The following is a 27,500-nucleotide window of genomic DNA, read 5'->3' on the forward strand; positions in this document are numbered from 1 at the left end:
TTACTTTGTTTCTGGCATTGTGTTTTTTCTTTTATCCTTTTGTACGGTGACCTTGAGTGTCCACAAAGGTGCCTTTTAAATAAAATGTATTATTATTAAAATGTATTATAAATTGTCCTAATTTCTAGGAAGTGATCTGTGAAATTTCATTACAACTGAAATCATTTTAAAAGTAATGATGGGCGTGCGTGTTTCTTAAAGGCTTTTATGCTGTTTTACGCTGAACTTTTAGCGGGCTGCTAGCCTAGCTAGCTAGTGTTAGCCTAGCCAGCTAAGGGTAGCAAACAACTTGAAAATAAAGAAGATCCTTTGTGAATATTCCCTGCTTCATAAATAAATTAACTGGTAAGCCCCTAAATATTTCCAACAAAAATGCCAAGTGGATGTGTCATTAGTTGTTATATTAATCAGGCATTTGTATGGAGAATAATAAAAGGTGCTCCTGGCCTCTAAATTGTGTATCCCCTCTGAGGCAGAAAACACACAGCTCACAGGATGTTTGTTTTAAGGTCTTAGAGCTATTTTATGGTTCTGGAGGTCATTTGGCTTGACCCCTGATAGGACAATTTTGATACTAAATCAGCCGTACTGCATGGACACTTCGAGAGAAGAGCCTCTTTGTTTTGAGAACAGATAGAACCTGGAGACAACGTGTCTGCGTCCGCAACCCCCAACCTAATCGGGAGGGGTTAGTTAGTGTGATAAAAGGATGTCTTTGCGAACTTTTGATCAAAGAAGCTGCAATGCATGGGAGAAGGACGCGGGTAGAATAAGCTTGTAAGTTTTTCTTTGTCTCTTTGGAATTCCAAATAAAATAAATATGCATATTTTAATGTTTGCCTCTGATAATCTGTTTCTCCTTTACTATCACATCTTAAACCGGGGTAAGACAGGCCTTCAGAAATAAGCAGGAGCAGGCCCTTCAACAAACGGGCGGCAGGCTTAAAGTCATTTTTTTTTCAGAACAGGGTCTAGCTTGTCTCGGTACAGTCCATTGTTTATCTCTTTAGTAATGTCCATTTTTCTAGTACTTTGCGTCTCTATCTCTCACAGCACAGCATCTGAATCCAGCAATGTAAACAAAAGTCTGCACCCGAAAATGCCGACTGCATCAAACAATGCATTGCAAAATCACGTGCCCTTTCAAGCCACATTGAGGTGATATCTAAACTGATGGAGAGTGGAACGTTTTATCAGAGTGCACTGTGAGATCACATCTAAATTACCAGAAGCATGTAATGAGTCAGCTTGTTTAACTGGTTAGGTACTATAAATCAGCTAAACTGATAAATAAAAAGAACCAACAAGAATCCAAACCATTTGTCCTGGAGCAGCTGGAAGTTTTAGGTGTTCATTCATTTACATCTATTTACATGGTTAATAGGGACTGAATGGATAATGAGATTCCATTATAACAGATATAAGTACCATGGATTCAGAATATTAAAGTTTACAAAAATATTCACATTACGTTCAAACAGTTGTTTTTAATTAAAAAGAAAAAGCAAATTTTCTATGCTGCTGCTGCTAACATGGATTATCATAGTTGAATTAATCCATTAGTTGTTTTGCTCTTGATAAATATAGTGAGTCCGTCTGACAGCCTATCCATATAAAAACCGTCAGCGGTTTCATGAACTCCAAACAACAATGAACCACCTGTTTCTTCCACCTAAAGGGTTTCTGAAAAAGATCAAGAAATAAATTCTACCTAAGTCACAAACAGCAAAATCTAATAAGTCTGTCAGTTAAAACAGTTGCCTTTAAAGATTTTACTCTTAATTATTACAATAGTATTTTAGCGATTATTATTTTTTTCATATACTAGAGATTTTTTACTGATATAGTGGTGGAAGACTCAAACAACATGTAGAATAATACCCTCTGGAATATAGTATATATATATTACTCTTGGGAGTACCAAGCTGAGAAAGAGAAATGTGCAGCAGTAACCAGTAGTGTGTCAAAACAGGTGAGTGAAGAAAAGCATAGGGCAGCTCTGCCCCAAATAGCCAGAGATTCCAGCTATGAAATCTATCAGCACTAGTTCATAATAATCGGGTAGGGGGGGGGGGGGGGGGGGGGGGTTAATACTTAGGTCAATAAAACTTGCTTGTCCCTTTTGGAAAAATTCTATGCTGTGACCTTTTCATTAAGAGTGTCCGAAACTAAAATGTGACCTCAAGATGGAAGACAGAAATTAAACTCATCCCAAATAAAGTTATAGTTACCCAGGTTAAGAAAGACAAAAACATACAGGAAACAGTATATTATGTTGGTAAACATCCTATATTTTAAGACAGATACTTCTATCTGGGAATCATCAAGGGGCAACTGCAGGGAAAGATGGTGAATTGACCTTTTGCAGGATGGTATAGTCTTTAATCCTCACTACTGAGTCCTGCTGAGGACATGCAGACTGGAGAGGCCTGATAAATCAGGCTCAAATGCCACTGTGAATCTGCATTTGTGCGCTTCTATTAACAAAAAAAGGAATACAAACACTTTGAAGTGGGTCCGCTCAGAGCGAGCTGTTCTGAGAGCTAAAACGGTTGAGAGCAGATATAGAAGGGTTCACACATTATTCACTAATAGAAATGCTGGCAAGGGGACCGCTAGGTTTGTTCAGTTCTGGGCACGGCCTTAACATTACCTTCAGTTTAACATATGCAAAAAGAAATAAAGCAAGCATTGCAGAAGTAGAGATGGGGCCATTTCAGTAAGTTCAAACTCCAGACAAATAGAAAATATTTCCAGTTTGTGATCTTGATTTACCGCTACTATGTCAGATACCAGGCCAGGCAACACTGGGCTGCGTTGTCTAAATGATTTTACCTTAAGCTCTATAGCAGCTTTAAATACATCAATAGATGTATTTTTTACATTTGACAGATAGCCAAAGTATAAAGCTTGTTACAGAAGCAGGCTGTTACTGGGTAGACAGTTGCACCTTGCTGTGCATCATCACCCTAACAATTATTGTTGGGAGAGAAGGAAAACAAAACAGGCTAGGCTAGGCGGCATTTTATACATTTAGAGTTCTGTAATTTGTCTCAAATTGTAACATATATTTTAAATTATGTTCTCTGTCACTTTTTCTTCATAGCAGGTACATCCAGTCTGGTGAGCTGTTAGCTGTGACATTATCCATGGGAGGCAGATCATCCACTATTACCATATAACATAGAAAGGATTCCTATATCAATGTGAGTTTTTTTGTGTCTCTGTTCTGTCTTCTCTAATGCCCAGTTGGTCAACGCCGATGACCGTACACACTGGTTCTGGTTCTGCTGGAGGTTTTCCTCCTTGTTAAAGGGGAATTTTCCACTCCACTGTCACTTAATGGAAAGCTCAGTATGTAGGATTGCTGCAAAGCCATCAACAATGCAGACGACTGTCCCTGTAGCTCTACGCTCTTTCAGGAGGAGTGAATGCTGCTTGGAGACTTGATGGATTCTACTGGGTTTCTTTAGATAGGAAATGTTTTTGAACAAAACATTGTATAATCTCATCTGTATAATGTGATTTAATATGATTTTGGAAAATGCCTTCAGACAAAAGAAAGCACAGAAGCACACATTGATCCAGGAATCATTTCTACGTTATATGGTAATAGTGATGATGTCACAGCTAACAGAACGCCAGACCAGGTGTACCTACTATGAAGAAAAAATTACAGAAAACAAAAAGGTAAAAGATGAAATAACAACAAGCAATGCAAATTGGAAAACAGTAGGAGAACTCAGCAGAGTGAGAGAAATAGGCCCTGATGTCCTCCAGTAGTCTAACCCTATAGCAGCATACCTATAGAGATAACTCAGGGTAACATAAGGTTCCCTAACTATAAGCTTTGTCAAAAAGGAAAGTTTTAAGATTAGTCTTAAAAGTAGACGGGCTGTCTGCCTCACGGACCAAAACTGGGAGTTGGTTCCACAGGAGAGGAGCCTGATAGCTAAAGGATCTGCCTCCCATTCTACTTTTAGAGACTCTAGGAACCACCAGCAGACCTGCGGTCTGAGAGCGAAGTGTTCTGTTAGGAACATACGGGGTAATCAGAGCTCTGATATATGATGGAGCTTGATTATTAAGGGCTTTATACGTTAGAAGGAGAATTTTAAATTCTATTCTTGATTTAACAGGAAGCCAATGAAGGGAAGCTAAAACAGGAGAAATATGATCCCTCTTGTTGATTTTCATCAGAACTCTTACTGCAGCATTTTGGATCAGCTGAAGGCTTTGAACTGCATTTTGTGGACTTCCTGATAGTAAAGAATTACAATAGTCCAGCCTTGAAGTAACAAATGCATGGACTAGTTTTTTAGCATCACTCCTGGATAGAATGTTTCTAATTTTGGCGATATTCCTGAGGTGAAAAAAGGAAACTCTGGAAACCTGTTTAATATGGGATTTAAATGACATGTCTTGGTCAAAAATAACACCACGATTTTTAACTTTATTACCAGAGGCCAAGTTAATGCCATCCAGATTAAGTGATTAAGAAGTTTATTTTTTGAGGACTCTGGTCCAAAGATTACAACTTCTGTCTCGTCAGAATTTAAAAGCAGGAAATTTAAAGTCATCCTGATGTTTCTTAGGGAATATTCAGTACAGTCACCTTAAGTTCAGACATTAAAACTTTTACTCCTCTGTCACACCAACAAAATAGGTTTTGTGGATTAAGATTTTGCTGGACAGTTTGTTTAGATATTTTAGATATTTTTAGTTTAATAATGAGGAATACTGAATATTAGACACAGTGCTGGCTTGTTTCCCAGCATTATTACATGAAAAATATTGTAAGGCCAGCAAGTTTAATATGAAAGTAGACAACATAAATGATCTGATCCTTTGTGTCTGCAAAGTAAAATTAGAAGCAAGAATAAAAAAACATTTTTATTTTAAAATAGCTGCTCTCAAGCGAGATAAATGCCACATGTTGACAAGGGGCAGGTTGTGATATTTTATTGCCCCCTGCTGGACAAGTAGAAGAGAAGATGAAATAAGAAGGAAGAAGACAAAGTAATCTTTATTTGCATTCCATGTACATTCCAATTAAATTTTCTCCTCTGCATTTAACCCATCCCTTAGGGAGCAGCGTTAAGCTTTTACAGCCCCCAGGTAGCATTCTGGGGCTAAGGGTCTGTTTCAGACCCAATGCACCCTGTAGGAAGTATGCAACTACTCTACATTAATTTACATGTGAACCAGCAAAAGCTTATTGTTGTTCGACAAAAATAATCTCGGAACCTTTATAAATGCCATTGGAAGGTGTGTGGACAAGGTGGTGGCACTAGGCTGTCCTGAAGTAATTAGGCATGACATTTTGATCTAAAATGGTCATTAGTCACTTCCAAAGCAGCTTGATGTGTTGACTGTAATATCTTTAAATTGCAGCAATTAGAAAGTTTTGCTGCAGGGGCCTGAAGATGTCCTTCGCTTTTCAAAATGTCAACATCGGGACAATCTCATCAATGCAAGGAAGATGAAGATGAGCTTTTATTAATGTGTCATTTTGTCAAGGTTTCCAATAAGCAATTTGTGATGAGGAAGTGCTCCACAAAGTTTTCTTACATTAGAAGTTTGTGTTAATTATTAAATTGGCATTTGTCTCTAAACTGTCAGCACAGCTTACTGAACCGTTAAACATTGAGTACAGATGTCCCTTAATGTCAACCTTCAGTCAACATCTGAAGTTAACTAAAACACTACAGCGCCATCTGCTGGAAATAATTTATCTTACAGTCATACGAGCTTTACAAGGGGGCAAAATAATATTCAACAGTGTGTTTGCAAATTACATCCATTAAAATGTTCAGCACTGTGATTAGATTACTTATGCCTGTTACTGTTAGTCTTTTAAGCTTAGTCTTAAAAGTAGACGGGCTGTCTGCCTCACGGACCAAAACTGGGAGTTGGTTCCACAGGAGAGGAGCCTGATAGCTAAAGGATCTGCCTCCCATTCTACTTTTAGAGACTCTAGGAACCACCAGCAGACCTGCGGTCTGAGAGCGAAGTTCTCTGTTAGGAACATACGGGGTAATCAGAGCTCTGATATATGATGGAGCTTGATTATTAAGGGCTTTATACGTTAGAAGAAGAATTTTAAATTCTATTCTTGATTTAACAGGAAGCCAATGAAGGGAAGCTAAAATTGGAGAAATATGATCCCTCTTGTTGATTTTCATCAGAACTCTTGCTGCAGCATTTTGGATCAGATGAAGGCTTTGAACTGCATTTTGTGGACTTCCTGATAGTAAAGAATTACAATAGTCCAGCCTTGAAGTAACAAATGCATGGACTAGTTTTTTAGCATCACTCCTGGATAGAATGTTTCTAATTTTGGCGATATTCCTGAGGTGAAAAAAGAAACTCTGGAAACCTGTTTAATATGGGATTTAAATGACATGTCTTGGTCAAAAATAACACCAAGATGTTTTACTTTATTACCAGAGGCCAAGTTAATGCCATCCAGATTAAGTGACAGATTAAGAAGTTTATTTTTTGAGGATTACAATTTCTGTCCCTATGCCCTGGTGTGGTACCGGGGCATAGGGACAGCATGTAAATCTGTCGCTCGGCCTGACACATTCGCGCTCGATGTGAACGCACCTTAACCGTGAGCTTAAAGGCTTAATTGCGCTGTGGGGTGTCATGCAGGTCTCTGTGGATGGAGACATGCTAGCCCACATTGATGCAGAAACCATTCCTGTAACCAGGTACAAACCACTGAGTTTTGGTGATAGGGCAGCAGCATCAGGGGACCTACTGCCCATGTAATGAAGAAGGCAGTAGGTCGTGGCAGAAACCTACTGGAGCCAGGACAACTGTCAACTGCAAGAGCATCTCTAGCAGCTATTAAAGGAGAAGTCCGGTCATATTCAGAATTCAAACTTCTGAAAGTGCTTTAAATATAAAATGATTACATACTGTTCAATAAATGATAAGTTCTTTTAATTAAGAGTAATTTTCATTTGAATATGCTTTACTGGAGGCATCCATGTTGGTCAAAGAACAGTACTGCCACCTCCCAGTTTGTGACGTCATGGTGCAGTATCGCCTGTCGAGCAAGTCCCGATGCTGTATCTGGTGTTTGTCACAATGCGCTGTTATCCAAGACGCCGACGATTAGTGCAGTATGCGAAGCAGAGAGTAATGGATTTAATAGCGACAGCGATGGGAGTTCCGTGGATTTTTTCGTCATCATTTGATAGCGATTTAGAATATATGAAAGACTTTCTTGATAGCAACCTGACTTTTGACGAAATACAACCAAAACAGTTTGAGCCGAGGAGACCAAAAAGGGACGATGTGAGTTGAATCAGTCTGCTGCGGCTGTGGTGTAAATAACTAACGTTTTTTTCACTTTTACCCGATGTATTGCGACATCCAACTGCCATGCATGTGGACATTGTTGCTTTAATAATTGCTCTCGCGAATTTCAATGGTGAAGTCCTCAAAATCTGAAATAGTTGTAGTTGATCGCAGATGTGTTTAACAGTTTCTATTGAATTTGCTTGTAAAGCGCAGAGAATGTCCCTCGGTTTACCGCACAGTGATGTCACTTCCAGAAGACGTCAGGAGTGAGGTGTTACCATATTTGGTCATTAATGGCCGCTCACTGACTCAGTGATCAGGACGACAATTAATACTTTTATTTTTTTTTACTGATTAACGCTACATTCATTAAATCACCACAAAAGTATTCGTTTTAGGTTTAGATAATGATTCATTAATTCTTCCTTGCTGACCAGACTTCTCCTTTAAAGTCTGAAATGAAAGAAACTCTTCTTTCTCAAATCACAGAGACCTGTACCTTAGCAGGGGGATGTTTAAATTGAAAGCATGTGATTTGACTGTCATAGCTTCATTGATTCAATTGAACTATAGAGGACATACATGACCCCTTTTGTCCCTAAACATTTACACCATAGTAAAGAACTCGCAGATCACTCAGACAGCAGCTGTAAATAACTGAATTTCTGTTATCTGTGCATTTTAGATTAGACATTAGATAGTGTTTCAGGAACACACTAATCCAAAATAAATTAAAGTGTTCTAAAAATAAAACTGGTATGGTATAGTATAGTGTGTTGGAAAAAGTAAAAAAAATAAAATAAAAGTTATGTGTTGACATCTTTCTTCCATTATATAGTCTTTTTGCCTAATAGGCAGAGGTGGGAAGTAACTAAGTTTATAATTACTCAGTTTCATTGGCTTGAGTGTATTTTTAGAGGTAGTTTTAATGCACTGTACTATTTTACTTTTACTTGATTAATATTAATAAGTATGGCTACTTTTACTTTTCTGGCTAATCACCACTTTTCTGGCTAATTGGCAACATTTCTGGCTTAATCTACCAAGCGTGAGTAATATCACTGAATAAAGAACAGACCTGTTTTAACCAAAAATGCACACGAAAGACACATATCTCCAGTTTATGTTAAAGTGAGGCCTCTTGTTTGGATACAAGCTTTGTTGTTTGAATGTTATGTTCTATTTAATGAGCTCATTGAGCCATTTGGAGGTCAGGTGATCATACAGTAAACAGAAGATTTTGTCACTGGAAGATCTTTGCACTGTTCTAACATGCACTGTATTGCCAAAAGGTGTCTTGAGCTTGGTGTAGAGGAACTTGACTGGTCTGGTTAGCTACTTTTTACTTTTACTTGAGTAAAAATATGCAAAAGTAGTGCTACGCTTACTTGAGAACAATTTGTCTTCTAAACCCACCTATTCCCAGACGGATAAACTTTTTTTGAATGAAAGGTTAAAAAAAAAACACTTTGCTTTACCAAATACAAGCTGATGGCTTTACATACTGTTGATTGTTGTTTAAGACCTGATTTATGCCGCGAGTGATGGAAACCAAAGTCAAAATCCTTATTTGAACCCACAAGAAACTCACACCAGAAGGTATGCCAAGTGTGTAAGCTGTTTTCAATCACAGAGTTAAAAAACAAACAGTAGTTAAAAAACATGTGCCGGGGTCGCTGTTGAGTCTAGATGGAGTAGAGACGGCTATCTCAGAGCTCCTGCAGGTCTATTAACATTTTTGTTAACGACACCTTCTCACTAAAGGTGACCTAAACTGGATTGATAATAGTTTTGGACTGTAAGGAGTCGTTTACAGTTGACATCCTCGATAAATGGCTGGTAAAACTTCGTAAATTCAAATATGATGGTAGTGCATCCAAGCCAACAGCTAACTCCAGATCCACAAGGCATTGTATTCCAGAAGACAAAGAAACACGACCCAGGAGGCCAAGCATGAGTGAGGAGATAAAAGCTGACATTTTAGCCTCTTGGAAAATTTCCCAAATTATAAGAGAGGAATTGAGGAGTGCTCTTTCTGAAGAGTTCACCACCCTCAGAGGTGACATCAATGCTGTTAGGGCTGAAATAGCCAGCAACGCCGCCGCTATCCGAGCAGAAATTTCCCCTATTAAAACAGATATTGAAGATATGAAAGGTGGACTGATGAGGTAAACACACTACAGACTACTGTTGCCGAACTTCAAAATGAGCTGGCCAAATTACGGGACAAGTGCGACGACATGGAAGGGAGGATGAGGCGTGGAAACATCCGTATAGTCGGCGTTGAGGAGCAGCCAAACTCCGCTAGCCCCAAAGAGGTTTCAAAAATTCTCAAAGAAGCGCTGCGGATGGATAGGGATGTGAAAGTCGACCGTTCGCACCGAACGGCTGCACCTAAGAAACCCGGAGATGCAGAAAGACCCCGTGTGATCAGGGCCAAGCTGCATTGTGACGGAGACGCCGCTGACATTCTGAGGAGAGCTAGAGACCGAGCCCTGCTGATGTACAACGGTAAAAGAATCGCAAACTTCCCGGATTACACCACCAGCGTTGCCAAGGCGCGCACCGCTTTCTCGGATGTGCAGAAAGCTTTACAGGGATGTAGTGATGTGCGCTTTGGATTACTCTATTTAGCAAGATTTAAAATGATATAAAGAGGACAGGAAAGAGTTTCAGGATTCCACGAAGGCCATGAAATACATAAAGAAGACAATCCTGGATGAAGCCACTGGAACTGAAACCTAAGCTGAACTGTGATCGTTAATATGCCATAACTGGTCCAGTTAATCTCCAATGATGATCAAAGGTTAACTTTGAATATGATAGACAATTGTTCTTTTCTGACTTGCTGTCTCCTGGAAATGTGCCCAACATTACCACTTCTAATTAACTCATTGTATTTGGGAATCACAATTAGGCCTGCCTTATGATTACAGTATGTATTAATATTACTAAAAAATTCTGTGTTGTTAAAGTACGTACATTTATGCTCACCTGCAGGACCCTGAACTCCTACACTCTAATCTCTCTCCTTTATTGTTGTTATTTGTGTTCACATCCTAATTCTTGGGGTGTGCTCTTTGCTGCTTATTATAGTGGCCAGGGACTTAAACCCACTACATTGCACCATGTATGCAATACTTTTTCAAAATACTTGTGTTTTCTGTGTTCTGATCCTCTTGTACCCCGAGGATCTTGTTTCATCCAAAAAAACAACAGAGCATTTGAATCTTAGTTCTGGCATGCTTGCAAATACTGCACAGCAAATCATTAGTATTTTTATTTTATTTCATCACCTTAGCTTTCAGCATCCATTTTATTCAAATGTCTGGTACCGTCCATCAGTTGACCGTCTTTACCTCCAACACAGCTTGACATTATCATACATTTTTTAAATTGGTTATGAATACATTAATAGTAACAAGTTACAATGTGAAGGGTTTGCATAATACAATCAAAAGAAAGAAAGCATTGTTGCAACTTAGACAATCAAAGTGTCAAGTTGCACTTTTACAGGAAACACACTTATCAGATATGGAACACAGAAAAATAAACAAGTCTTGGGCTGACAAAGTTTACTACTCCTCACATGGTTCTGGTAGGAAAAGGGGCGTTGCTATATTAATACATAGGCAAATTAACTTTATTGAAACATTAGTACATAAAGACAGAGAGGGTAGTTTTATATTAGTAAATGGGACAATTGATGGAACAGCTGTTCCCTTTATAAATGTATATGCTCCCAATGAAGACGCACCAGGGTTTTTTAAGTCAGTTTTTAACAGGATTGCAGAATACTGCTCCGGCCTCCTAATTATGGGGGGTGATTTTAATTGCGTAATGTCAAATCTAGATAGACAGTCTGCTTCTCATACCCCTATACCAAAGATGGGTAAAATGCGCAAAAGTGTATCGGCAGAAACTGGATTGGTGGATATGTGGCGATCCAAATTCCCAAAGGAGAGACATTTTACATTTTATTCAGGCCGACATGAGTCTTATTCACGTAGTAGATTTTTTTTTTTATTGCCAAAGCCGAACTACACAGAATTGAAGATATCACAATATTGCCCATCTGTAATGATCTCAGCACTTATGCTGGGCTGATCATCCACTCAACACACCGGCCCAAGTTCTGCCACGTCTTCAATCAGCCTTCATCAGATCCACCTGTCTCCAGCTCTATTTAATCAGCCTTCTGTCCAAGCAAAAGTGCCAGAACGTCTTGTGCCACCTCGATGAGACTATCCAGCATTCTCAATTATTTGCCTGCCTGCCTGTTTGTTGCCCGACCTGATCTGTTTTTTGTCTCCGAGTCTGCCTAACCCCTTTCAAGTTCTGTTGCCTGTCTGGACACCTACCGATCGGCCTGTGGTCCTCTGCATCGGCCTGGAGTTGTCCTGGACCTGGACCTCTGAATCTGGACTGCCTGCCTGTTGCCCGACCCTGATCTGTTTGTGAGTAACCGCATCTGACTAATCCCTGTGTGCCTCTAAACTCAGCCGGACTCCGGACCTGGACTGGACCCTGACCCGCTCTGGACAATCCCTTGGACCTTCTCTGGATTTCTAATTCTGCCTGAACTGGACTGTCTGCCCGTTGCCCGACCCCTATTCCATTGTGAGTACCGCTTCTGTCTAATCCCTGAACGCGTCTGTAAACAGCCGGATTCTGGATTGGACCCTGACCCGTTCGGGATACTTCTTTGGACCCTCTCTGGATTTCTAACCCCTCGGCTCCTTCCCCGGACCCCCGTTTATCAGCCCCGCTTCCTCATTACTAGCCGACGCTCGGAGTACCCCGCTCCCGACTCTCCAGGTTAGTGTCTACTCCTTAGTCCCTCAATACAGCAGCATTCCCTGGTCATTAACCAGCTGTTTGCCTCCAGGGTTCCTGCAGACGTGAGCCGCTCGGGTTGCCGTGCTACCGCCATTAAATAAATACTCAAAAACGTCACTGACCTTGTCTTGGTTGTTTACTGGGTCCAGTCTTGGTTCTTGATACCATCACAATCTCTGACCACACACCCATTGTGCCCCAGAGGAATATAGGCTTGAAGCCATCTTTTAACCAATGGAGATTTAATGCGTCTCTTGTTAACGTCAAGGAGTTAATTGCTTTTATTAGATCAGAGTTTAACAATTATCTAGACATCAATAATACTCCTGAAACATCTCCTATTATGCTGTGGGATTGTGCTAAGGCCTATTTAAGAAGAGTGATCATCTCCTACACAACAGCAAAAAAAAAAGACAAAAAGCAGCTAAACAGAAAGAATTAGAAGACAAAATTAAAGATCTGGAACTTCAACATAAAAAGAGTAGGGCACCCAGTATTCTGAATGATTTGAATACAATTCGCAGAGACCTCCAAGATCTACTATCAGAAAAGAATGAGGGCAACCTCCGCTTTGCCAAACAGCAGTATTATGAACATGGAAACAAAGCGGGAAGACTCCTGGCCTTTCGGATTAAAAAAAAACAACAGTCATCAAATGTAGTTCAAAAGCTAAAATCGGGTAATAAATCCATTTAAAAACCAAAAGAAATAGCTGAGGCATTTGCAGAATTTGACAAAGTCCTATACAGAGACACAGATACCTGTAGAGATGAAGATAGAATTGTAAATTATCTAAAAAATATAAATGTTTCTGAATTGCCTGATACAATAGCTAAACAATTAGACGAGCCAATTCGAGAAGGAGAAATTAGAAAAGTATAAGTGTCCAGGCCCGGATGGTTTTATAAATGATTTCTATAAACATTTCATAGATAATGTAACCCCTCTTTTACTGGAAGCATATTCCCATTCCCTAGAGGCTAAGAAAATGGCACCCTCCTGGTCTGATGCAGTAATTGTTGTTTTGCACAAAGAAGGAAAAGACCCCACAGACTGTGGATCATATAGACCGTTATCAATGCTTAATGCAGACGTGCGCATCCTGACAGGTATACTGGCTAGACGATTAAATGGCATAATAACTCAAATTATACATCCGGATCAAACTGGGTTTATCACTGGGAGACATTGTGGAAATAATGTACGTCGACTATTAAACATCATTGCACATCAAAAAGAATTTAAAGCTATGACGGCTGTAATATCTCTAGATGCCCAAAAAGCCTTTGATCATGTGTCATGGAAATACCTCATTCAAACATTAAAGAGGTTTAAGACCTAAGTGTATAGAATTGATACACACATTATACTCATCTCCAAAAGCAGCTGTTAGAGTTAATGGCTCTCGGTCGTCTAATTTCAGGCTGGAACAAGGTTGTAGGCAGGGGTGCCCTCTGTCCCCCCTTCTGTTTGCGATCAGCATTGAGCCATTGGACCAACTTATTAGGGATAATGAAGGAATTAAAGGAATTTTGATTGGTACAGAGGAACATAAAATATCTCTGTATGCAGATGATGTTTTGCTATATCTGTCTGATCCTACGTCGTCAATTCCATGCTTGAAGGAAATGATTTCTGTATATGGGTATTTTTCTGCCGATAAAATAAATGTTGAGAAGACAGAGGCAATGGATGTTAATATTAATATACCACTGGGGGTAAAACAACAAAGTGGCTTTAGGATCCAAGAGGATTCTCACACGAGACTGCTGAGCATTGAACAAGTGCTCTGTGCCGTTAAAGGTATTGCCATTTTTAGATATTCCAATAAAAGGAACTGCCACTGTGGACTAGAGCTACACTACACAAAATAAGAGCTGCTTTTAAGTTGCCAAGAGGTTTATCAGTATTATCAAGCATTTGACATATCAAATGCTTCACCCCTAGTTCCTTGGACAAAACTTTTTCAAAATAGGCTGAACAGGGGCTCACGTTTCTACATCAGTTAATTACCAGGAATTACCTCATGACATTCGAAGAACTGTGTGGGCATTTTCATCTTAAAAAAAAGATTTTTTCCCATACCTAGAGTTGCATTCCTTTTTGTCTACACACAGGGATTGGGAAAGAGTCCTAAGCCCCACTCCAATAGAGAAATTACTAATTCAATTCCCAAAAGTTGATGGGGATAAGAAGCTGATAACAAAATTACATAAAATGTTTTTGTCCATGAACCTTAGTGGACCCACTTGGACAAAAAGATGGGAAGCAGAGACGGCCAAAACTATTTCTGATGATATATGGCAAGGAGTCTGGACTGAGGCACATCGAGTTACAAGCTCAAATACATGGCAGGAATATAAATGGAAAATTATCTGCAGATATTTCAGGACCCCAGACGTAGTAGTGAAGACAGATCCAAAAGTACCAAGTTTGTGTTGGAGAAACTGTGGCTCTGCAGTCCCCAATCATACACACATGTTTTGATCATGCCCCAAATTGCAAAACTTTTGGGATGAAGTGTACAAGGCTATAAACTAGATCTTTCAGGAGGTTATCCCCAAGGATGTAATGTTCGCAATACTCGGTATTCTTCCGGTTGGACTGCAAGGACGAGCCAAATCATCTCTCTTAAATGTTCTTCTTAAAGCGGCCCTGAAATGCATTACAATTAAGTGGAAGCAGCCAGAGCCGCCTTCCTACAACTCATGGGTCCAAATCGTAAGGGTATTATACCAAATGGAAAACATAATATATTTGTTAAGACTTCAAAAAGCCAGTTTTAGCCAACGCTGGGGTCCTATGGAAGATTTACTCAGGTAAACAAGTCTTACAACTTAGACCTGCCATCCAAGGTGGATTCTTGTGTTAGGCTTGTATGGTGAAGCCGAGACCACAATTACGATGCTGAAATTGTAAAATGTCATGATGGGACGTTTAATCTATGGTAACATTTCCCACTATGAAAACTGTTAATTAGTGTTGCTGTGTGCTGAGTATGTGCTCTGTTTTAAAATCTATAAAACTTGCTGCTTAAAACTTCTATTTGGTTGTCTCATGATCCCTCAAAAATGGATCAAATAGATGTCGGTACAGGCAAACTTTCTCGCAGAGGGCTCCTTTGAATTCCTCCATTTTGAATGAAATTTTACACGCACGGTTTACACAAAGTTACAAAAACTCAGAGGAGCACGACATCGCTCCATGACAGCACGCGGGGTGGCGTGATTTAACCTGGCTGGCCAGACTTATAATGTGTAGCACTTAGTTCTGTACATTATCAATCTGGGACTGCTCGCATCGAATTTGTGTGGCGAAAGCAGGGAATTTCAGCACAACGCTCTGAGCTGCATGGGTGAAGAGACACCCAGTGCCAACCTACCAAAGGTTGGTTTTAGCCAATCACAGCATCAAATTACACACATCATGCAAACATCATGAGAAACCACAATAAGGTAAGCTAGTCAAGGAATTTCTTGCTGTTCTACTATCAAAGAAGAAATTGTGGATTCTTACAAAACAGATGTGATAGCAGCAGCTACAAGTGCATCTTTCTGCACTGCCATGTTTGTGTTGGTTCGGCTGTGGGCTCAACCAGTCTTGCTTTCTTCACACCGGTATGTCCCACCTTAAACTTCAATACTGCAACATGATTCACACAATCGAACAAATACCGTGAGAATTCATCTTGCAGCTAAGTTTAGGCCTGACTGTGTCATTGTTGGAAAGTGCACCATCGCCCCCTGTTCAATGTATCCAGTATAAACCTAGCCTTATGTGGGTGCAACGTAAATGTGGGTCCTCATCCAGTCTAATGGCTGATGGCTAAAAGAAACGGTCCTCTTTGTCGCATTATACTTATAAGCCGGGGGAAAGACGAAATCATGGACTGAAAATTCCAAAACCTCTGATCAACTTGAAAATGTAAAGAATCAATTTAAACAGGCGTTCACCAGTGATTGTGATAAAAAGTTTTTGAAAGCACATGTTTTTTTTCTCTCCTTCATCCCTGAATAAATATACTCAAAGGAATCCAAGGGGTACTTATGCTACTTGGAAAAAAAAGGTCAATTTATTCTAATACGTTTCATGCATCTTTATCATGTTTGGCCATGTTTTTTTGGGATCCTTGAGCATCAATGTTACTCTCAATTTATTTAAATGGCAGATTTTATATGATAAAAAAGATATGATAGCTAAAAAGAAATAAGTAAAATCAATGAAATGCAATTAAATGGAAAATAAAAATTGCTGAAATAAGTATACAAAAGACCAGATAAACTGAATTTGAATTAAAAATCAACATCAATGAGTTTTCAGTTTTTTAAAGACTAAGATTGTTCCAGAATGTAGGCGCTACCACTGCAAAATCCCAACCCCCTGTTCTTTAACTTCTACCGAGTATGCACTAAAGGTATCTGGCCTGATAACCTCAGTGCTCATTCAAATTATTTGATTTAAGGAGTTAAATAAATGGGTGCCAAACTTTTCCAACTTTTATGGTGAGAAAAGGCAAGGTAGGAGTAACTTGATGTGCTTGCTCTCAAGGCTCCACTTCAAAGTTACCAGAGCATAAAGATGTTGTCAAGTGATCTGTCCATCAAATTTTAAAAACAATGAAGGATCTTAACAAAAAGGTCATTGGAAGTTTTTTTGAAGAAAACGCGTTGAACAGCGGTATTTACTAGCTTCTTCTACATTTGTGCATTAATTAGCCTCATGTATCAACAAAAGACTGATAAGACCAGATAGGAAGGGAGGTATAGGAGAAAGCTAGAAGGGAGAAAAACGTACCCGTTTGAGGGAGCTGCGTGTCTTCTCCTTCCACTGCTGGCTGCTCAGTTCCAGGGTGCAGTGAACATAGGTTTCTCTGTCGTACGAGCCCAGGATGAACAGTCTGCAGGTACATAACAGGAAGAATGAGCACTGTAGCAAGCTGTGATCAGCTTATTCAAAAGCACTGAGAGACATATGAACATATGATTTTTTTCAGATAGTGAAAGCTGGTTGAGGAAGGCTAAGGAAATGTCATTCAAGAAAGTACAGCAATGTAAATAAGGTTTGAAAATTATTTTGAAAGATGATTGTTTTTATGCTTAAAAGTATACTACTCACCACAACCAGAAGGTGGCAGTAATGTATAAGGCTGTTCGCAGTCTGTCCTACCATTTACTAAAGCAAGACTTAAAGGAGTCATCACTTGGAATTTGGACTTTTTCATGTTAAAACTTGTATGTTGGTGTTGGGCCTAAGTTAAACCCTTTCAGAAAATTAGGAGTGTGAAAGTGACTTAGGTTTTTTTGTGCGGGCTCTTTGTACAAACCATAAAAACCCACAAGGGCACGCTCTACACCAAAAGAGAGATTTTGGTGCTGCTCCTAGATTTATGTCACTCGTGAAAGGATGCTTACTCAAGCCATGCCTTCCTCTCGTCAACAGACTGTCCCTGCAAGCACAGCGCTTCCTCTGGCTCGAATATGCAACTCTTTCTGTATGCGCAGAAATCACATTTTGCACCAGAGTGTTTCTTTAACTTTGAAACATACCAGGCGAAGATGGCATCAAGCCTGCGTTTGGAGAAAGGGCCGATTACAACAGTGCCCTCAGTAAGTGTTGTTCCTTGTGGAACTTTTTACCGGGGTTCTCTCTCCTCTGTTCACTTTGCTGTGACTGCAAGTGTAGAGTTTTTATTACCGGCAGCTGCAGTGTTTCTGTGCGTGTGTCTATGTGAGAGAGAGAGAGAGAGAGAGAGAGAGAGAGAGAGAGAGAGAGACAGAGACAGAGACAGACAGACAGACACTCTCGGCAGCACCGACACTGGGAAACGACGGTAAACAAACCATGGCACATGAACGAGCACATACCCTCGCCAGAAATAAAAACGGGTATGATAAAGGTCTATAATGAGCTCTATTTAAAACAGCCTTCTCCTAAAAATTACAAAATAAATTTAAAGACATCTTTAGAAGGATAGTATATGTAAAATACCCGGGTTATGACTCCATTAATGAAACTGGACTACTGTCACTACCACACCTCATGTGTAGAAAACACTAATAACCAACCACATATGCTAGTATAGGGACAAAACCTGTTCCGGACAGATGTACCTACAGCAGGGAGATGGCAGAGGGCAGTAAAACAGCAGAGGAGATGATTATAATGGGAAGATCTCGTTATTAATAGATGAGGTTGAGCTGATCATTTGTGGTCTATAAAACACACCCATAGCAAACCCTATCTTTCTCGCTCTCTTTCTCTTTCAAAAAAACACAGGCTCTGGTTATCTGATAAAACTGTTTCATAAGCTAAATTGTCAATATTCCAGCTTGAGAAAGTGTGATGTTAGTTTGATGAAGGACAACCTAGGATTGGACCGTGCTTTATGACGAGCTCCCTAGATGCTCTAGGGTGTGAAGATGTAAAATTAAATTCATTTGCATCAAGAAAACCTAAATATTTGAATACAAAAATTAATCTTTTCTGCTAAGTGGTACTATTGCTTTCAACGAAAAGGCCATATAGCAAGATCAACTTTATTATAACATTTTGTCATCTGGGTAAGCTTTCACACTACTGTACATGCATTCCAGTTGATCCTAGTTATCAAACACTGCAGTCAAGTTCAGTTTATTATTCAAACTGATTAATGATGCAATAAAGCCCAGCAGATTGCAGAGTTTCATTTTCTGACATGAACTGGCCCCAACCAAGTCCAGACCTTAACAGCAGAAAGAATCTTTGAGATGTGCTGGGGAGGTGCTGCTGCTTCTTTGGACAGTTATAAAGGATTTTCTTCCACTTAACTTTCCATTTACAGAAGAACACAGCTTTGTATGAGCAGCCATTTTCTGTCTCTCTTAAGCTGGGCATACACTGTATGATTTCTTGCCCTTTTTGGGCCGATTCTTGGATCGGGGCAAGTTTCAACTTCATCGTGGTTCCTGCGTCAAGTAGTATACAGGGGCTAACAAGGGGAGATTAGCCTCTCACGACCACCTCCCGATCAGGAATCGTACGGTCAGATGAAAATCAAACATGTTTGAAATTCAGTCGGCCCTCGTGAGTGAATCCTGCTGTTGAAGCAGAGCTACGAGCGTCTACGAGCTGATTTCCCCCAACCTGACGCACTGCACATGAGCAAACAGGGAAATTCTTCTTCTTCCCAGACAAAATATATGAGTGGAGAGAAGCATGGCGTTGGTACGTGTGACATGGAGTCAAACTACGGAGCAGCAACTTGTAGCATTGCTAAGGCAGCTTGTTTCGTTCTAGTGAGCCTCATATTTAACAGTGAGCATTGACACTTCCGTCTTTTTCTTCTTCTACTGTTTACGTTTGGCTTCCAAATAGACAAGTCCAACAAACATCACCTCCTTATGGAGTTGAGTCCAACATGTGGGTTTTGGACGTACGATGTGAGCAGTCAGATCTCATCAGAGCATCGGGCCGTACAGTGTAAGAACAGATATCATGAGCTGTGAACTTTTAAACCCTATGGTTTCGTTGTACAGTTTGAGCTGGATCTAAGCACGATTGACAATATCGTACAGTGTATACCCGCCATTAACCTCTCCTCTCTTGTATTTATCCATCTGTCTCTCTTTTTAAGTTTCTGTCCATGGTTATATTTTGAAGGCTACCTGCCTCTCTTCCTTACTGCTACTTCATTAAATGAAAATATTTTTTAAATCTACATCTGTCAGAGTTTAGAATATTTTTAAGTGTAATGTCATTAAATTTTAATTTGATTACACTTGGGATCTGTTTTCAATCAATTCCATCTAGCAACAAAAATGGGTTTTCCAAGAATAAAGCAGCCATCTGTTTCCAGTGATTGACCCAGGAAGGTGGATTTTTGTTTCCAACAGACATGCTTTTGGTGATTTGCGACAATCAAAGCAAATCATATTTTTGTAGGACAACTGAAAATGACCATAGAGGCATTTACTTATTGAAAATATGCTATATGGAGCTTTAATCCTTATTATGATCGAGTTTAAACATACGTCATCATTCTCATATTTATATTAGGAAACGTTATCGGTATATTAAAGTAATTGGGGCAAAAATTGAAATTAAAAAAATGCACCCCATGTTCCCCCATCAGACCAGACTCATGTGATGTCACGTCTTCACAGCCAGGAGATGCTCAGTGCTCCCGACTCTGTGGAAGTTTTTAGTGCAACCATCCTCAGAAATTGGGCTCATTTACAAAATGCAGATATGTTTACCTAGGCAGGTAAAATATGTCATAACTGAGCACTCTCTCCCCTGATGGAAATGTGAGTTTACCTGTATGTGAACGCAGGTGACTCTGAACTTAAAATTAGTCAATTTTAGTGACCGATCGCTACAACGACCCCTAGCCTCCCGGAGGTATAATTGCATTAATAAAATCAAGCGTTCTAAAGTTTACAGATTCTTACTGAGAAAATCATTCTGTAAAATGTTATTTCATCAAATAATGTTTTGTTTAACTCAGGATTTTCATTGTGAATGGGTTGAAACAGATACCAAATGTTGTTCTGAATTAGTTAAGGTAATTTAAGCTTATTCCATGTTCTTTAAGATGAACTTTGGTTCTTTAACTGAGATCTGCAGTGGACCAGCATTCCCTGAATTATTCTGATGATGACCACCCACTTTTATTTTGTCTTTTGTATGTACAGGACTGTCTCAGAAAATTAGAATATTGTGATAAAGTTCTTTATTTTCTGTAATGCAATTAAAAAACATGAAATGTCATACATTCTGGATTCATTACAAATCAACTGAAATATCGCAAGCCTTTTATTGTTTTAATATCGCTGATTATGGCGTACAGCTGAAGAAAACTCAAAAATCCTATCTCAAAATATTAGAATATCGTGAAAAAGTATACTAGTAGGCTATTCAACTAATCACTTGAATCGTCTAATTAACTCGAAACACCTGCAAGGGTTTCCTGAGCCTTGAAAAACACTCAGCTTGGTTCAGTAAACTAAATCACAAGTATGGGGAAGACTGCTGATCTGACTGCTGTCCAGAAGACCATCATTGACACCCTCCATCAGGAGGGTAAGACACAAAAAGAAATTTCTCAAAGAGCAGGCTGTTCACAGAGTGCAGTTTCAAAGCACATTCACAAAAAGTGTGTTGGAAGGGGGGAATGTGGCAGGAAACGCTGCATAACCAAGAGAGGTGACCGCAGCCTTAACAGCATTGTGAAGAAGAGCCGCTTCCAGAATTTGAGAGAGCTTCAAAGACAGTGGACTGAAGCTGGAGTCCAGGTATCAAACGCCACTGTTCACAGACGTGTCCAGGAAATGGGCTACAATAGCCGTATTCCCATGGTCAAGCCACTTCTGAACTCAAGACAACGGAAGAAGCGTCTGACTTGGGCTATGGAAAAGAAGCACTGGACAGTTGCAAAGTGGTCCAAAGTCCTCTTTTCAGACGAAAGCAAGTTTTGTACGTCATTTGGTAGTCAAGGCGCCAGAGTCTGGAGAAAGGCTGGAGAGGCGCAAAATCCAAGTTGCTTGAAATCCAGTGTGAAGTTCCCACAGTCAACGATGGTTTGGGGAGCCATGTCAGCTGCTGGTGTTGGTCCACTGTGTTTCATCAAGTCCAGAGTAAATGCAGCTGTGTACCAAGAGATTTTAGAGCACTACATGCTTCCATCTGCTGAAAAGCTCTATGGAGATGATGATTTCATTTTCCAGCATGATCTGGCACCTGCCCACAGTGCCAAAACCACCAGTAACTGGTGTACTGACCATGGCATTACTGTCCTTGATTGGCCTGCCAATTCCCCTGACCTGAACCCCATAGAGAATTTGTGGGCTATTGTGAAGAAGAAGCTGAAAGACACCAGAGCCAACAATGCAAATGAGCTAAAGGCCGCTATTGAAGCATCCTGGGCATCTATAACACCTCAGCAATGCCACAGGCTGATTGCCTCCATGCCACGCCGCATTGATGCAGTGATCTGTGCAAAAGGATTCCCAACCAAGTACTGAGTGCATTAATGGACATTTTCAAATGTTTGATTTTGTTTTGCTGTTATAATTTTTATTTTTTACTTGGTCTGAGGAAATATTCTAATATTTTGAGATAGGATTTTTGAGTTTTCTTCAGCTGTACGCCATAATCAGCGATATTAAAACAATAAAAGGCTTGCGATATTTCAGTTGATTTGTAATGAATCCAGAATGTATGACATTTCATGTTTTTTAATTGCATTACAGAAAATAAAAGAACTTTATCACAATATTCTAATTTTCTGAGACAGTCCTGTACATAGTTATTTAACTTATTTTATCTTCGTTTTGCTTTGTAGCTTCGTTTTGCTTTGTAGCTCTACCAGGCTAGCTTGCTAGCCTGGTAGAGAGGATTTGTTGATTGAAATATAGTGTTAATTCAGATAAGCAGCATTTTGTGGTGATGTTCTCTGTATGTTCATTTTATTTCTGCTAATAAAATCTTGAACCTGAAGAGAAGTTGTCACTCATTTATTCAATATTTGTGCAGAGTTCGCCGTTAAAAGATCGCCAGTGCTCAAATCACCTTTTCAACTATTATCATAATAACAGCTGTTTGGGTTGATATTCACCGGACAATACCTAACAGAGTAAGAGTTATTTATTAAACATTAAATAACATTCAACAGTCGTAATGGAATAACAACAGCAGCAAACTAGGATAGATCCACCTAGACCAAATTACACAAAAATTAAGACAGGGCTGTCGCGATCAATTATATAATTTAGGAAATCAAGGAGAAGCCAAAGTGTGTCACCTGCTACATTCAATAAGAGTGACTCTGAGTTTGCCTTCCACCAGCCTGCTGTCCTGGACTGACAGATCCAAATCACAAGCTGAACCCATTGGAGCCTGCACTTGGAATGGAAAGAAGGGCTTGTATCTGCAGAGAGAAAGAGAGAAGGTTTTAAAAATTAATAAATTTAATTAAGTGTGTGTGTGTGTGTGTGTGTGTGTGTGTGTGTGTGTGTGTGTGTGTGTGTGTGTGTGTGTGTGTGTGTGTGTGTGTGTGTGTGTGCGTGCGTGTACAAGTAAAGTGAGGACTTTGAAGTGATTGTCATTTTTTTTTCTGGTGTCGATTAGGTTTTGGCCAGAGGTGGGGTAGGGTTGGGGTCAGGTTAAGGCCATAGACAGGGTTGAAAATGAACAGATGTCAATTGAAGACAAGGCACAGTTCTCACTTTGCATTTTAAACATGGATGACAGGGTTATTAATCTGTAATTTAAATTACTTTTAATCTTGAATATAGTTTTAAATGTGTGTAGAGAAATTATATAAATATGTATATGTAAAAAGAAGAATCATAAAAGTTCTGCCCTGTGTACATCATTTATGGAACCACTCAAAGGGGCAATTAGGGAGGATAAGCAAATTCTATCTAACCTATACAAAAAAAACTAAATTATCACATGTAATTATACTCTTACAGAACAAACACACAACCCTTGTAATTTCAACTGGTATAATGACGTTATTAGGTACCTGGGCATTTAAATTCCAATGGACCTATCAAGGATCATTCAATGAATCACAATTCATTGAATGATCTTGTGACCTCAATTACAAAAATTCAATGAGGCAAATTAAATGAAATGTTTATCTATTTAGAGCACTGTGTTGATATTAAAGTCTACTCTGCTGATACATGGATGCCAAGTGTGGTTATCAGCTATGGAAGGAGACATCGGCGGGCAAAAACAAGCACTAACCACTAAAGTGAAAGGTGTAAGTTCACTTTAAACTTAACAGAAAAGAAAACTGTGCAGCGCACCATCTGGTATCAACTAAAAGTTCATAACCAAAAAATGTTTAAAGTACTTCTTGAATCTGAGATCATACAAGTTGTTAAGTTATATGTTAGAAAGTTCACATATTATGACCCGAGGATTTAAAAAAAAAAAAAAGCGATGAAAAAGTGGATTTTTAAGGCTTTTTAGCTCAAGGCTCAAATGTTGCATGACCGATGACGTAATTTGTAGGCAAGCGTTGATCTGTTGACATGGTAACAAGATACTTCCTGATTGCAAACTCACTTTCTCAAACACAAACAGACTGATTAAACATGGCTAAAAAGTGTGTGGCTTATGGTTAGTCAAATACCAACAAGGATAATGTCTCCTTCCTTACACACATTTCCGAACCCAAAAAGTCCCTGTGAAAATCTGTTCCCCTCTGTGTCGGGAGTGCTGCAGTCAGAGAGGCGGGGTTTCACGGCGATTCTGATCGGTTTTTCGGTAAAACAACTCATATAATCATGTCAAGATTGTAACATTCAGTTTAATCGGCAGCTGTTTACAAAATTGTAAAATAAAAAAAATTTAAAAAACGCTGTCTCCAGGCAGCTAAAATGTCCATTCTCTCCTCTCCTACTCACTCTTCGCGCAGTGAAGCGGAGAAATCTCAGCGTCATCACAGCATCCTGCTGTGAAGCGACGCATTCTCCACACTACCTCTCAGCATGCCGCTGCTACCCCGCAGAACCCTGAGGCATGGTGGGGATAGACCAACAGCCCTTTCGGTTAGGAACCCCCATGCCGCCCCCCCGGAGAATATGAGCGCCACGGCGCAACAGATAAATGCGCTCTCAGAACGCTCACGTCCGGATTATTCAGTAAAATTCCAGCAACACATAATGCTGAGATGAATGCTGTGGTCTGTGCTGAATGTACATCTTTTTCTTTTATGTGCTGTTTTGGTGGATTTCAGCCGTCATAAACGATGCCAGACAATCGGGCTTCAACGAGTTGTTTCCGTGTTTACATCCGAACTGTCAGCCATGACCGCGATTATGAGTACCGATTCCAATTATACACCAGCAAACCATTTTGTTTATTCTCCTAAAATGCTTTTGTCAGACTTACCCGAGTCGTAACAGACGCTTGTGCTGTCTTTCATGTTAAAATCATCACTTTGTGAATCGCCATCTGAACTTGTTCTGGTGTACTTCATTGAACTCTCTGTAGCGTAGCCTGGGCTACATCAACAAATGAGACCATGAGACCCAAATTGTGGATTTTTAGCCTACCGGTCGCCGACAGACAATTTTAAGTCCTTAAAAAAACTTTTAACGACGCAATCATGATCTTAATGCCACATTTTTTGAAAATATGGTCTGTCACTAATGCATGTATTTTCGAGTCGGTTGATCTCAGATTCAAGAAGTACTTTAAGTGTTTGTTTTTTTTATATATATATTTTCCGAAGTGAGGACCTGAACAGACACGTGAATCTCCGGAATCAAGGGAGAACTCGGATTCTGAGTCTGATTATGAAGACCAACAAGAGGACAAGGTGGATGACCGATTTGGGACAATGGAAACATGCAAACCAATTACCCTATTGTCTGGATTTAGTGCGTTAATCCATTTCTACTCTGGTCATTTGAAGAGCAATGCTAGTATCTCTCATACATTACCATAAGATCCCTTTGCATGGCACAGCTTACAGATTATATATATATATATATATATATATATATATATATATATATATATATATATATATATATATATATATATATATATATATATATATATATATGTGTGTGTGTGTGTGTGTGTGTGTGTGTGTGTGTGCAACATGCACTCCCAGGAAGCCAGCTCCACCCTTACTCCAATAGGCACCCCTTTCTCCGAAAACCCACCCGGAGAGGGAGGCTCCACTAGCTGCACCACCATAGTCCACGGGGCTAGAGTGACAGGGTCCGAGAGCCAACCTCAAAGTGAGACCTACAGAACCAACCCCCCAAACCACCCACCAACCCTCAGGACCATCCAGGGAGAAGAAAAGGTTCAAGCAGGTCAGCCAGCCTGCTTAAACCATTCAGACCCCTGTTCCCTGTATAGAACTAGCACCAAGAGCCACCCTGAACCAGGATCAAAACAAGGAGCTTGACACGGAGCCCTTCCACCCTTTCACCCCCATCCCCCACTGAGAAAAGAAAAATTTTATTAAACCCACTCCAACAATTAAAAACTCCAACACCACATACGGCAATAGACACCAAGACTGGGTTCACCCAACCTGCCTGCCCCTCCGATCCCCCCACTAGCAGAATGCACCCCCTGACGGGGAGAGCATCTACCATGAGAAGTTAAAGTTCATACCCCCCTCCTAGCTCGACCGCAAGTCATCTAGTACCCCAGAGGCCTGGGTAGGGATAGACACCCGGGCCTAAACCAGCCCAAACCCCCAGCAACATACTCCACAGAACCCAAGCCCCCACCAGGACACCCGCCCAAGGACGACACACCACAGGATGCCAAATCCCTGGACCCACACCATACCCACCCAGGAGCAGCACAGCTACCAGGCGAGTAACCCAGGTCCGCCGGTGCAGAAGCCCCCAAGAACATCGCAAGCAGCCGCTGGAGGGTGCCATGACGCCCCCAAAGCCCCGCCCAGACAAGGGCCACAGACCCCGGTACCGGACCCACCAGACACCCCACTCCGGGCACCTCCCAGAGCCCCAAGGGTTAGGCTAGTGTGTTTTCCCACTTTACCCTTTATTTTTGAGTGTGCCTCCAAATCCATCCACCATGAATCATGTTTGTGTGATTTTGTTGTCATCACATTCAACTATGTAAAGAACAAAGTACTTAAGAATATTTCATTCATGCAGATCTAGGATGTGTTATTTTAGTGTTCCCTTTATTTTTTCAGCAGTATATAAAAGTGTACCAATGATGGAGTCAAAGAAGGCCATCCACCCCGAGAACATAATTTGCACTGATGGGTCAAATTCAAGACTAAAGCATATCAATGTTGCGCCATTAAAGCCATGATGAGAAAAATAAAATCAGATTGATTTTATCAGCAACATGTGACATGGGGGAGGAATCAAAATGGATTGTTAGCAAGGAATTTCACACCTCCACGCAGAGATAGTCCCTCACAGCAGGGATGTCTGCTATGAGCCTAGACCAGTCTCTTCACTACACATTTCTTTCTGGGACTCTGAAAGAGAGAGAGTCCGACCTGAGGACCGGCCAGCCATGTGAGCCACATAGGGCTCAAGGCCCAAAAGCTGCACAGAATGGGTCTTCTGTGAAACTCTTCTCCCCTTGCTTCAATGGAGTGACAAAGGGGGACATTCTCATCCTCCGTGGAGCACTGAATTTGGAAATCTGCCAACTAGATCAAAGTTTGCAGTCTCATTTCTGCGCAACCAGCCGCTGAAGTAAAGAATGCCGAAACAGCTTTGTTTATTTTTGTCAGCTGTTGCAGGAAAGCTGACGCGAGACGGCGCGGAGCAGGCTGCTATCCTGACCAGGCCAAGCTGAGACAAGAGCTAAGCTGAAATTGCCCACTGCGACCGAATCAG

General features: G+C 40.3%; 1 protein-coding gene across 1 annotated transcript in view; it reads right to left on the reverse strand.

The window, feature by feature from the left end:
- The window catches only part of pdzd8 (PDZ domain containing 8), a 137,064-nt gene that overhangs the window by 69,679 nt on the left and 39,885 nt on the right, over window positions 1-27,500 (reverse strand). Inside the window, exons 2-3 of the mRNA XM_036130691.1 lie at window positions 22,934-23,059; window positions 16,948-17,050 (exon numbers count right to left, since the gene is read on the reverse strand). Coding sequence (XP_035986584.1) covers window positions 16,948-17,050; window positions 22,934-23,059 — 229 coding nt within the window. The remainder of the gene's footprint in view (window positions 1-16,947; window positions 17,051-22,933; window positions 23,060-27,500) is intronic.

This window comes from Fundulus heteroclitus, unplaced genomic scaffold (assembly GCF_011125445.2).
Source record: "Fundulus heteroclitus isolate FHET01 unplaced genomic scaffold, MU-UCD_Fhet_4.1 scaffold_37, whole genome shotgun sequence".
In the NCBI taxonomy this organism is placed as follows: Eukaryota; Metazoa; Chordata; class Actinopteri; order Cyprinodontiformes; family Fundulidae; genus Fundulus; species Fundulus heteroclitus.